At 34.6% G+C, this 14150-nt stretch overlaps 1 protein-coding gene across 3 annotated transcripts in view; it reads left to right on the top strand.

Moving 5' to 3' along the window:
• Positions 1-14150, top strand: part of NDST3 (N-deacetylase and N-sulfotransferase 3) — a 187476-nt gene that overhangs the window by 152681 nt on the left and 20645 nt on the right. For all 3 annotated transcript variants that reach the window (XM_045986881.1, XM_045986891.1, XM_045986899.1), the window contains exons 8-12: positions 1181-1277; positions 5566-5689; positions 8396-8570; positions 11874-12044; positions 13441-13550. In XM_045986881.1, coding sequence (XP_045842837.1) covers positions 1181-1277; positions 5566-5689; positions 8396-8570; positions 11874-12044; positions 13441-13550 — 677 coding nt within the window. The remainder of the gene's footprint in view (positions 1-1180; positions 1278-5565; positions 5690-8395; positions 8571-11873; positions 12045-13440; positions 13551-14150) is intronic.

The following is a 14150-nucleotide window of genomic DNA, read 5'->3' as shown; positions in this document are numbered from 1 at the left end:
TTTAAACTGAAATCATTATTTGAGGTGACAGGTTTGAAACAACTCTTTTTTTTCCAGAACAGCAGCCAAAAAGAACACCCTCACTTTAGTCTTAACTAATCTGTTGCTTATTGTAAATAACCAGAGAGTTTATTTAACTACATACATCTGTAATATTAATAGAAACAGAGTACTGTCCGGATTGCTATATCTGAAATAGTATTAAAGGGTACTTCAATCTTCAATTCTTCACATAATGTGTGCTTTGCAGTTGAAATTAAGGATGTTTTAGATCCACCTCACATAGTCGTTTTGGTTCAGGTAGTATACACCAAAAGCAGGTCCCTAAGGTGGTAATTCACCTTCATTTTACCCTTTTTGCTGAAATCTGGTGCTTTTTAGGATCATAATCTGTAAAGTTATAGTTTTACATATACAATTATCAACCTCTGAAGGCAACTAAAAAGACTTTGCTATCTCTTTAAATAGTTTTATTATGGCCAGATGGGTACCTCTTTGAAGCGCAGCAAGATAGCTCAAAGTTACTCAGAATAAAAACTTTATGCCTTATATTTCAGTTACTTATTGAATGGCGAGAGTGTACCTTCCTTCATGTTAGCAGAAAGCACAATCTCTGCCCAGCATTGTGTTGGGATTCACTATTTAAAACATACACACACACACACAATTAAGACATAGAACTGTCAAAAGCAGAAGAAATATTAAATCCTCAGTGCTAAGAGACTGTTACCCACAGTGGAAATGTCTCCTCTCCCCCAACCCCTCTAGAAACTCAACTTCAGAATAGAAAGGAGTTACTCGAAAGCTTCCCTGATGCCACTTCAAGGCCTTCATTTAAAAGAAGACACATGACCATGACTCTGTTTCCTGGAATATCTCTTTAAGGACAGGAGTTGAATAACTCAGGGCACCTTCATCGCTCCGTTGGTTGAGTATCTGACTCTTCATTCCAGTTCCGGTCATGATCTCAGGGTCATGAGATCGAGTCCCACCTTGGGCTCTGCATTCAGCAGAGAGTCTGCTTGAGATTCTCTCTCTCTCCCGCTTCCTCTGCCCCTCCCCCTACTCACTCTCTCTTTCTCTAACATAAATAAATAAATCTTTTTTTTTAAAGTTGAAACTCTTAGCACACATTGGACATTCACAAAAAAATACATCTCTGTATTCTTCTCCCATTTAGAATCCTTGTGATGACAAACGCCACAGAGACATTTGGTCAAAAGAAAAAACCTGTGATCGCTTACCAAAATTCTTGGTAATAGGACCCCAGAAAACTGGTGAGAGCTTTTTGTTATCATTACCAAACAGTGCAAAACTCCCAATGACTAGACAGTGAGTTCAAGTCACAATGTGTTTTCAAAATTCTTATAAGTACTGATGAATGAATAACACATTTTGTTCTCTGATATAATCTGTTTAGCTTGATAATGTACTTAAATGCTTTCAAAGGAATTTTTTAAGTGAAAAAGATGAAAATAAGTGTCATATGGTTTGGATGTCTAACAGTCAGTTTGGTAGCAAATGTTAATTTTTTTCCTAAGACCTAAATTGAAAGGTGTTGTTGCTAACATTTCTAAAATCAAAATGAATCACATCTTGAGGAATTCATCAAAAGTCAAGGCAGATACATATAAGTATCTATAACTCTTTATAATCAGTCCCTTCCAGAAAAACAGCCTCTTCCTGCCATCTTCCTGATATAGCTTATTTCTAAACTATTTTTTGCAGAGATGACTGTTTTCTAAAAATCTAAAGGATGTTTGACAAGCAGAATTCCAGACATAAACAAAACTTTGTGCTAACAAAGGTATTTATTCACACCCAGGAGAAAGCTTTTGCACCTTTTCTTAAATTGGCATGCAATTTTTTCCCCATAAAATACTTGTTTCTTTAAGAATCAGTATTAAAATGAAGCCCAGTGGAAACTTTAAAATGCCAGACATCCATGCTGTATCCTGCATGATAAATTATTTGGGGCCCTTGGATTCTGGCTTCACAAAAAACAGCCATTTCAGTCATATGCCTTTCTGAGGGGAATACCTACCATTTCCTCATTTGTCCAAAAATAACTAGGGAAGATTGTATGTAATGTAAACAGAGAGTTTAGCCTATTCTTTTTCTCTTGGTCCCATTTGCCAATATCAATTTGAAAATAATAATAAATGTGATAAAAAAAAACTTTTCTCATCCTTATTTATTTCATTTGTCTGTATCTATTTAAAGTCAAGAGACAACTAGAAAAACATTTAAACTGAAGTCTCTTCAGAAACTTCCACTGTCATTACTGATCACATCTCTCTGAAGCTTGGCATATCAAATTCACTTCAGAAAGCCCCACAGGAAGTGCATCCTCTTGTTTCCTGCTAGATGTGCAGACATTTTAAAATCAGGGTTTGATGGCAAAACCATTATTTGCCATCTTAAACTCAGTTGGATTTCCAAATGTTTAGTTACAATTGTATATGACACTTACCTTTGGAAAAAAATTTTTATCTCCTTTTTATAGAAACTAAATTTTCCCCAGTTTTGTAGTGGTATGATTTACATGTAATAAAATTCACCAATTTCAGTGCAAATTTTGATGAATTTTGACAATCACGCACAGTTGTATAACCACACAACACTGACACTTCTGTCTCAAAAACAAACAACAACAAAAAAACCACTTCTGTCTCCCTAAAAGGTTTCTCCATTCACATGCCTTTGTAGTCAATGCCCCATTCACATGCCTTTGTAGTCTTCAGTCACTGGAAACTACTTTCTGCTACTACAGTTTTGCCTTTTGTAGAATTTCATACAAATGGAAGCATTAAATGTACAATCTTTTGTTTTTGACTTCTTTCACTTAAGATAATGCTTTTGAGATTCATCCATGTTACCAGGTATAGCAATATTTTATGAAATTTATTTTTTAAATGGAGAAACATCTTCTGATCAGTTTCATAAAAATAAAAGAGCTTCATTTTAACTTTAGTTTTTAGCAAAGGCATTTTTCTGAATAATTTTGCATAGATGTATAATCTTCTGCACATTCAAATATTTTTAGTGTTGAAACTGACAAAAAATAAAATAAGATTTATGGATGGTTATTTGAATGGGTGTGTCTATGAATAGGTGGTTGTTTTATACACATACGCACATTATATATTTTCAAACACACATAGATACACACACACACACAGGACAGTTTATTCAGACCCAAGGATGTGTGAAGGTAAAGATAGAATTCAGAAACCACAATCTAAGAATTTTTGGGCCACTGATACATTATATTATGACTTTTACTATGTAATATTTTTTCAGTTTGCTTATTGATCCTGGTCATGCCATTAAAAGCAAACAACATGATTTAATACAATTTTTAAAAATAAAATTCAGAAAAGAGTGTTTCCAGTTGATCTATGAGAGGAATTAATCTGTTTTCTTTTTTCACATTATAATGTTCATACTTCCTATCCTTACAAAGATTTTGTTCTTTTCAATTTTTTTAAAGCATTATTGAATTTTATCTCATAAAAGCTGTTATTTTTTTTAAAAAATTCTTGGGGTGCCTGGGTGGCTCAATCCATTAAGCATCTGACTCTTGATTTCAGCTCAGGTCATGATCTCAAGGTTATTAGATAGAGCCCGGTGTGGAGCTCAGTGCTAGGCTTAAGATTCTCTCTTTCCCTCTCCCTGTGCCCCTCCCCACTACATGCACCTTCTCTTTCACTCCCTCTTTCTCTCTCTCCCTCTCTCTCTCAAGTAAATAAATAAATAAATAAATATAAAAATAAAATAAATACCTTACTAATATTGAGATATGAAGCTATTTAGGTATTTCATACAGGTTATCTTAATTAACCCTCCTGAAACCCTGATAGATAGCTAAGTATTTCTCCCCCACAACACAAATAAGAAAACTAAGCCTCACATTAGATGCTTTTGTTCACATTCACACAATTGATAAGTGTTGTAATAAAATCCTGATCCTAGAATTTATCTAACTTTAAAGACCATGTTCAAGAAAGCTTTATTCTACTCTGCATTTCAAGTATGGAACATTTTTCCCCCAGTAAGTTTTAGCTTTTGTTCCACATTTCTTTTAAGTCATGATTCTCAAAGTTTACTGAATCAGAAAGTCTGGGATAAGACTCAGTTCTCTGTTTTAACAAGCCCTCCAGGCTAATCTAATGCATGGTGAAGTGTGAGAACCACTGTTTTAGGTCAAGCTTGTGAAGAGCATTTTTATTTTGTATACCACAGATTACTATGTTTCATTCCCTATAGTTACCCATTTTTAGAGATAAAATGTTCATTGTTTGGTAAGATATTAATCTAGGAACACAGCCTCTTTCAATTCATTGTTTTAGACAATTTTGCTTTTGACAGAGTTATTTTAACAACTTTTTTGTTGTGTTGATATGTTAGATTTAAATGCAATATTAAATAAAGCTTGTCAGAGAAATCAGAATTTTCAAAATTTAATACAGACTCCAACATAACATAATTACTAAACAAAACTAGAACAGTGATTTCTCCAAATGAGAAAAATATTATAAGGCTGTGTCTGAAGACCATTGCTAGCTATTGACCTGGAATATAATTAATAGGTCCCACTCACTCAGACTGCATAATAATGTAAATCATATTAGAGCAGAGAAGTAGAAAGTAGGATCTTGGGAATCCTAAATACCTGGACCAGAAATATTTTTATATTATAATTTTATAAATATAGTTATAGTTACAAGCACCCAGGTTAAATTTTAGGGAAGCTGAACTCAGATTGCCTTACTTTTTCTTGTGCAATCTAAGCTATGCCCTTTAGCTCATAATTTAGGATCTAATATACTAATTCTACAGTTTATAACACTGCTCATTTTGAAAAAAATCACACCCTTGATTCCCAATAGTCACAAATCTATATGGGCACCTGTGATAGGCCATTCTCTTTCCAAAAGTGCAGATTTTGTAAGTTATGTCACTAAGAAAGGACAAAATTTAAAAAAAAAACAAACTATTTTTGACATCACTTTTTATATAGGTAAGTACATTCAAATTTAAACAAACCTGTTGAAGTTTAAACTCTGTCTCAAATTTAATAGGCTTTCTTGGGCCTCTAGAAGAACTTTATAGAACCCAAGTAATGGTTTTGGTGATGTACTATCTTATATGAGACAATGAGATCTTTCATTTATATAATTCTTGATTAAAATCAAAATATCTTCAGGCACAAAATGTCATTTCATCTTCAGAGAAAGCCTATGAAATGAGCAAGGCAGGTGATTTTCTACTGATAAAGCCAAGACAAAGAGAAGCTAAAAGCCGAAGTCACAAACCAAATCAGTGACAGAGATGCAGTCAAATAGTCCCCACAATGGGCCTCTTCTCCTCACAACATACTTATCTCCAGTTTTTTAGAAGTTGCTTCTTTTAAAATGCCAGTTATCTATTCAGTTTAATTCAAGGAGTACTAATACGTATCTGTTTGGACCATTACAATAGTTTATTAATGACTTTGAAATGCTAATAATAGGAAACTTTATTTTCATTTCATTAATTTCTAAACCTCTATTGTCTTTTCAGGAACCACTGCTTTGTATTTGTTCCTGGTTATGCATCCTTCCATCTTTAGTAACTCCCCCAGCCCAAAAACCTTTGAGGAGGTACAGTTCTTTAATAGAAATAACTACCACAGGGGGATTGATTGGTAAGATGGGTTATTAGTATAAATCTAAAAGTATACGTACTGTGCACAGTTAAAATTAGTGCTAATATTTATAAACATATAAGTTTGTAGCCACAAATAAAAGTTATCCTCTGTGCCTTGGAAATGGATTGAATAAAATGAATCAGCACAGAAATTATTCATAAGAAACTTTTCTCAGTTTAATTATCTTTGATGGTAATTATAGATATAAAGTCAGAGAAATACCATAAGACCCAGGAATTTCGTTCCTCTCTACTCTTAAGAAAATACTTTCATAGCTTTCTCTTCTTGCATGCTTTGCATTATGGTGATGTTACAGTCCACGTACATAATTTTCTATTTTGCTCTGGCATAAAAGGTAAATAAACTAATAGAACTAGAAATGTGTATATATTTCATAAGTAATGAAAATGAAAAAACTATCAACAATATACAAAATTTAATCTTTGGTCTCTGAATTGAATTTGGAACTATATCAACCATCTGAGGAAAATAGTTAAAAGTTAAAATGTCAAATATAATATAATATAGTAGGAGTAATATAGTAGGAGTAGATGTTGCATATGAACATGTTAATAATAAAATATATCTTTAAGTCTTGCTGTTAAAGGTTAAATTCTAGACAGAAAGTGATATCAAAGAGTGGAATTATTGTAATAATTCTAGAGCATAAACATAAATATTTTGCATGTATTTTAGCATAACGAGTTGTTATATATTAACTTCTGTTGTCAGATTGCATGATCTTAATTTTATCAGTATCAACCCTCTCGAGAGTTGCTTGTGTGTAGTCCAAAAGGAAAGAAATGAGTTGAGAATAATTGGAGCAGCTACTAGGATTTACATATATTCTAATTGTAATATCCTTTACTGCCAATTCAGTACAGGACTTGATATTGATTAATTGTGTGGAGTTAGATAACAACTGTGAGAACTGAGAAAGCATCAACTACTTCAGCTGTTATTTGACCAGTGACTCAAATATATATGCCTGTATATGGTAGAATAAAACTACGTTAACATCAGGACAAAAGAGGGTGATGAAAAACTGCTTTAAAAGTGGAGAGGAATGTAATACTTGGACAAGAACTGGGCCCTGCTTTTTCCATAAGCCTTTGGGGGCCAGGCAATATCAACACATTATAGGTCCAAGATCCAGAACTGCATGAGAAAGTTTTTAAGGCCAAAACTGTTCCAGGTATAGACAGGACTGATGAGAAAGTGGGACCACTTTCAGGAACTAAAAGTTATCAGAATTCAGTACTTTATGCCCTTCTTTTGTGGCTTTCAGAGCCTTTCTCAGAATAAGCATGGCTAAGACAAGCTTAGAGCAAATAAGATACCACTAGACATCTGGCATAACCTTAGCATCCCTGGAACCAAGGTGAGCATCTAAATTAAGAAATATCTTAAAATTTGGAACTTTCCGTAAATAGATTATACACAAGAACAGATAGCAGATCAAACTTTCCAGAAATGTTTCTGTTTCCCTGTAAAAGGATACCAGAATGACATATTACCAAGGCAATTTCCAGAAAATATAAAAGGATTTCTTTACTGTCCTGGGTTTCAAGATATCACTTTGATGTGTCAGCCAAATTTTGCAATATGTTAACAACTGGAATCCTACCAGAAGCTTTAACATGTGAGATGGCTAAAAGAAAACAACACACTGCATCAAGAAGTCATCACATAATGTTAATGTCTCTCTTGTTCAATAATTATTGAACGACTGCTTTGGTAGCCCAAAGTTTTGGTGACTTATAAATTGAAGAGGGTGGGAGTGGAGGATGAAGAAGCCATTATGATCAAATGTAAAAAACCCTAGAAGTTAAATTTCCATATGCTCTCTAAAAAGGCTCTTTTTCCTTTAAAAGTTTACCCTTAGGGCCTCAGAAATATATGGTATCACATGCTGAATTAGTTTATGTTTGACAGCTTTTGTACAGATGGGACATTATACAAAATCAATTATGTCCTACGCATCTGTGCTTAAGGCTGCAGGTATTCCTGTGTTCACACTGCTGGCGATTTACATTCTCAGCCACTTACTGATATTGGGAAATTTGATAGGATTTTACATTTGGAAATATGTACATGCTTTCTAAACTTTTATAAATACTCTAAAGAATACAATTGGCTCTAAATGGGAAAAAAGTTAAGCAAATAGGTGATATTTATGCACAGATGTGTTCTGCCCTTTAACATTTTATGGTTGAGTACAACCACAGCACAACACATTAGTGGAAAGGAAATTATTTCACTTGTGATAAAGTAAAAAAAAAAATTATCTAAGTCCTTTCTAAATGTCTTTGAAATGAACATATCATCTGTTCTGATCAAATTTTCCTTCTGTTTGAGCACTCACATTTTTCTCTGTAAAATATTTCTGCATTTACATACATTTTACACAGTTAGGTTGATTATTGGTCCAATTCTATCATTCTGTGTCTACATTTTTGCTATCTCCCAAACCTGTTTTCCTGATAGTAAGCAAAACAAAAAGAAATGTATTTAGAGAAGCATTCTCAAAATACATTATTAGTGTCCTGTATACTTTTCCCTTGCTAACTATATAGAACATATGCCTTATAGAAAATTGCTTTTGTTTAGGAAACAAATGAATTTGTGGGATACCTTTGACATCTATAGTCACCAGAGTATGAGTATAAACCAGTCTTATTTTGAGAAATATTCCTTTTCCAGGTATATGGATTTCTTCCCAGTCCCATCTAATGTCACCACTGACTTTCTGTTTGAAAAGAGTGCCAATTACTTCCACTCAGAGGAAGCTCCTAAAAGAGCAGCTTCTCTGGTCCCCAAAGCCAAGATCATAACCATCCTCATCGACCCCTCAGATCGAGCATATTCCTGGTATCAGGTAAGAAAAATATAGACATTGGGGAGGGGAGGCGAACCATAAGAGACTATGGACTCTGAAAAACAACCTGAGGGTTTTGAAGGGTCAGGGGTGGGAGGTTGGGGGAACAGGTGGTGGGTGATGGGGAGGGCACGTTTTGCATGGAGCACTGGGTGTTGTGCAAAAAGAATGAATACTGTTACGCTGAAAAAATAAATAAAAAGGGAAAAAAAATAAAAATAATAAAAAAAAAATAAAAATAATAAAAAAAATAAAAATAAAAAAAAATAAAAAAAATAAAAAAGAAAAATATAGACAGAATCTAACAGGTAAGAAGGAGAGTATGAAGAAGGGAGGATGTTTTACAGCAATAGCAACCACCTCAAGTCTCAATAAAAGAGATTTGCTAGTTGTATATCTGCATAAAATTGGATAGAGTTTTCTTTGTTTCTGGAGAAATGAACTTTCTCCTTAAGTTTTTATTAATTTTGCATTAATTTAATAAAATATATTAATGAAATGAAAATATAACAAAATTGTATGTACATGTATGTATATCTGTGCTTCTACACATCTACATTTCAAAAAAATAGACTGAAAAATAGAGTAAGGGTCCCTTTTGCTTGGAAAATATAAAGTTGAGATAAATGTGAAAACCTATATTCAAAAACCCCTTACCTGCTATTAGGCTAGTATAGCTTCTAAAAAGAGGTCTACACCAAGACACATAATAATTAAAATGGCAAAAAGTAGTGATAGAGAGAGAATTTTTGAAGCAGCAAGAAAAGAAAATAGTTACATACAAGGGAAACACCATAAGTCAGTCGGCTGATTTTTTAGCAGAAACTTCACAGGCCAGAAGGAAGTTGCATGACACATTCAAAGCACTGAAAGGAATAAAACCTACAACCAAAAATACTCTACCCAGCAAGTTTATCATTCAGAATAGGAGAGATAGCTTTCCACACAAACAGAAGTTAAAGGAGTTCATCACCATTAATTCAGCCTTACAAGAAATAGTAAAGGGAATTCCACTCAAAAGTGGAAAGAAAAGGCCATAATCAAGAGTAAGAAACTTATGAAAGGAAAAAATTCACAGGTAAATGAAAATATACAATTAAGATAGTAGGTTGATCACTCATAAAACCAATATAGAGGTTAAAGCACAAAAGCAGTAAAGTCAATTATACCTACAAAAATCAGTCAAGGAATTCACAAAATAAAAGGATGTAGAGTGTGATATCGTATCCGTAAAACATGATGGGGGAATAAAAATTTAGTGTTTTTTAAAATGGGCTCAAACTTAAGCAACCATCAACCTAATATAGACTGCTATACAAATAAGATGTTATGTATGAACCTAATGGTAACCATAAATCAAAAACCTGTAACAGATATGTAAAAAAATAAAGAGAAAGTAATCTAAGCATAACAAGAGAGAAAGCTATCAAACCACAAAGAAAGACAGCAAGAGATGAAAGGAACAGAGAAGAATTACAAAAACAATTGCAAAACAAGTAATAAAATGGCAATAAGTACACACCTACCGATAATTACTTTAGATGTAAATGGACGAAGTGCTCTAATCAATAGATAAATGGATAAAAAAGCAAGACCTTTCTATATGCTGCCTGCAAGAGTGTCACTTCAGACCTAAAGACACATACAGATTGAAAATGAAGGGATGGAAAAGCATTTAACATGCAAAAAGCAAAAAGAAACCTGGGGTAGCAATGCTTCTTATATCAGACAATATAAACTTTAAAACAAGAGACAAAAAGAGACAAAGAAGGATACCGCATAATGGCAAAGGTAATAACCAAAAGCAAAACAACAAAACCAAAAACTCCTTGTCTGAATCTCTGGGTTGGAAATAATGCTGCCTCTTTGTATTAAAGTGAATGCACATAGCTCTGATCTTCCAGACAAGTGTAGTCTATTCCATTCCCACTGATAGGATTTCAAAAAGATAATTCATGACAATCTAGGATATTAGACAATAAAGTTTCTCAGCACAGGTCCTTTTGTTATTTAACAAAAGTAGCTTTTCCAGATTGGAAAAGGAAGAACAGATTGTCAGGAAAGGTTTTGTGCCTGGGACAGAGTGAGAAAAGGTCATGATAAAACAGATGGGATCTTAGATAGGCATGTTGGTAATAATCTGCATAATAGGAAGTGAGACAGCCTGGAAAGCTGAAATCCACAACTCCACACCAAGCATTGATGCCAAACTCCTACAGCCATCTTTTAAATCACAGTATATAGCAAATTGCAAAATGACTGATTAGATTCTGTGTCTTTTACGTTTTCCACCAGGTATCTAGAGAAAAAGAGAAATAGGCCTTAATTGACTCAAAGAGAAAAGAAAATTGGAACTTGGCAACCACTTAGCCCCTGAAAAATTGAGAATTTACCATAAAGGGAGATTTCAAGGTTGTAAGCTAACAAAATGTTCTAAATATTACAAATAAATCACTCTATAGTAGCAAAATGCAGGCTTTAACAAAGTCTAGTAGTGGTTGTACTATAGTAATTTGAATCTCAATTGCAGCAAATTTGCTATTCAACTAGCTGTGGTAAACATCCACAAACCTACCACTAAGCCTGAATATTTATTGGTCAATTTAGGGAAAAGGTGATTTCCTCAAACCCAAGGGCCTCAGCCTGAGCCATTATGAAACACTTTCCTATTTGGATTGCTGCTTTCTGCATTTCTGTACAATAAATGATTCTGATTCATCACAAAGGAAGGTTACCATTAGGTAAAATAATCTTGTCTTTCAGATGCAGGTGGTATGTGATAAAAGCTGTGGATTTCAGATAATGTACATGTCAGAATTTTCAGTAGTCTCTGCATTTAAAATAGCCAGTAGGGCTTTCCTAATCTAAAACTGCATTACTAGATGGAGCAAAATTATATGGCAGAACTAGCAGAGTGCTTGTGTGTTATGGATATTCAATGGACATAACAAATGGTTTGCTTATGGGCTGTAAAGGGGGAATTAATGCAACTTTGAAAAGTTTACTTTCAGAATAGATACATACACTAAGGGAAAAAACTCAGTAATTCTGGTTAACGAGGCCTGTCGATAAGAATTCAGCCTCTCCCAAACAAGTTCTCAAAAAAGATATCTTCATCAGTATCATAACTTTAAATCCTGAGGCTCCAAGCAAACATTTTCATCCTTTATTAATTGCGAAACAAATAACTCCCCAGCAGTGAGTCGCTCCTTCCTTTAGCTTCGAGGCTTGTCACAGAGATTGGTTTTTAATTATTCATGCCTGTGGTTCAAGTTAGTTTAATTATCCACCTTTTCATCATAGCATCAGCGATCACATGAAGACCCTGCAGCTCTGAAGTTTAGCTTCTACGAAGTGATCTCAGCTGGGCCCCGTGCACCCTCCGAGCTTAGAGCCTTGCAGAAGAGATGTTTGGTCCCAGGGTGGTATGCCAGCCACATCGAGAGATGGCTTGTTTATTTCCCTCCCTTTCAGGTACTGAGCAATAAGAATTTACCTCATGTTACAATCTCATTAAGTTGATGACTTTGCCTCTAGGATAGAGGAAATTTTTACTCATTAAAACATTACTAGCTTTTACTATGTAGTTGTAAGTAAGACTGTGGCAAAGAATACTAGTTAGGCAGAGGTAGACAAACTGCTTAATTTTCTTTCTAAAAGTATTTCAGAGTAATTCTCCCTGCTGTATTTTCTATCGCATGCCCATCCTGATTGTAAAGAATTTCAAAAGCTTCATATCCCTGATTCTTGGCCTGCCTGTAAAGCTTGAGAACCTCTTAACCAAATAAGGCAAATATTGTTTTGCTTAATTAAGTGCCATTATTTCCCTTTGAACCACCTTGCTGAATTTTTCATGACCCCTGTGTTTTTCTTGCCTTTCTTGCTTCTCTCTTTTGCCAGGCACCAACCTAGATTACAAACTCAGCCCCAAAATTGGACTGCATAAAACAGTCCAGTCACTCAGACGTGGTGAATGCCTATGTGTCTAGATATGCTGTCCAGCATGACAGCTACTGCCCCATCTGGCTATTTAAATTTGTACTAAAATTACATGAAATTAAGAAGGCGGTTTCTCAGTCACATTAGCCACATCTTAAATGTTCAATAGCTACCTGTTAGACTCCACAACAATAGAAGATGCCCATAGTCACAAAACATCCTAGTGAGCAATATCAGTCTAGACTAAGCAGAAATACTGGAGAAGAGGGATGAGCAAAATGGAAGAACAGAGTGTGGTCACTTTGTGGTCCTCTGTCATGGTCTCCTGGCATTTCATCTTTCTGGCCACCTGTCTCCTTCCCTAGAGTAACAAGCTAATTCTTCCCCTTAGTCAACTGAGGAACTGTTGTCCACATTCAGGTTCTCTGGGAGTCCTGCTTTTTTCTCCAAATGGATTATCTAATCATTTCTTAAAACTTTACAGTGCTACTCCTTTGAATGGACTCATGGAGAATGACATGTCCTCTGCCTCATTACACCTGGTCTTATTCCAACTTTTCTTCTTTTCTACAGTGCTCCTTCCCAGCTTGAGCGATGGAATCACTGTTTGCTTGGTTTCTACTTGTGATTGTGTAGCCACATTTCTTAAGCTCTTTCGGTTCCCTCAAAAAAACCATTTTTTTTTTGCTTTCATAGTATTTTCAGGACTTCTCAGATTACAAAAACATGAGTGAATTTAATTAGTATGATTTATTTCTTATTCCAGGTCATTAATGAAAGGGTCTGGTTAAGTACACAACAACGTGTGCAAATCCCCTCAGTAGAATTTCTCTTATTGAATAAATTCAAGAGTTCTTTATTTTTTTTATTATACAGTTAAGCATCTTTTTTCAATGTGCATTGTCTTTTTTTTTCCCCTTCGGCAATTTAGTTGCTAATTATCGATGGACAACAGCTAAGGATGGATCCTGCTACAGTGATGGATGAAGTACAGAAATTTCTAGGAGTCTCTCCTCATTATAATTACTCTGAAGCTTTAACGTAAGTTTATATTCTAATTAACTTACTAGAATTTCAGGAGAGAATTGTTTTTTTTAAAAATTGTAGTTTGGTGATGCAGCTATTGTCTTAACTGTTCCTTACATACTATTTTCTGATTAGTTTGACATCAACTACTTGGGAACATACTTCAACAGTGTGGCAAAGAAATGTCCTAAATCCATTGTTGATTTCTAACTATGAAAGATTTCCCCTAGAAGGAAAGTAGGGAAGCAAAATAATTGTAAACCTTAAAACCAACAATTAACCACAAAAGAGCCTGTTCAACAGACCATAGTGGGAACTCCATGGAAACATAAAGAGGCCGTTAACTAGATGGTTTATGAACTCTCTCCACTGGCTTTTGTGCAATTTTCAAAACCAAAGTCAAGCAACAAGAAATCACCCAATAGGCGAATGAATTGGCAGAGGGAGATGTGCTCTCACACATACTTCCCTTTTTGCTTCTGTGTTTTTACTCACTGTTTATCTGACCCCGTCAGCTCTTCTCCAGGAGCCAAAGCAATTACAGCTCTGGTTTGGTTTTCTTTTCCTCTTTTTTTCTGATTTTCTTAGGTAACTGACTCCATCTGGGCCAGGACT

Source organism: Meles meles, chromosome 2 (assembly GCF_922984935.1).
Source record: "Meles meles chromosome 2, mMelMel3.1 paternal haplotype, whole genome shotgun sequence".
NCBI classification, from domain to species: domain Eukaryota; kingdom Metazoa; phylum Chordata; class Mammalia; order Carnivora; family Mustelidae; genus Meles; species Meles meles.
The sequence above is the reverse complement of the archived record's forward strand: the minus strand, read 5'-3'. Positions and strand labels throughout refer to the sequence as shown.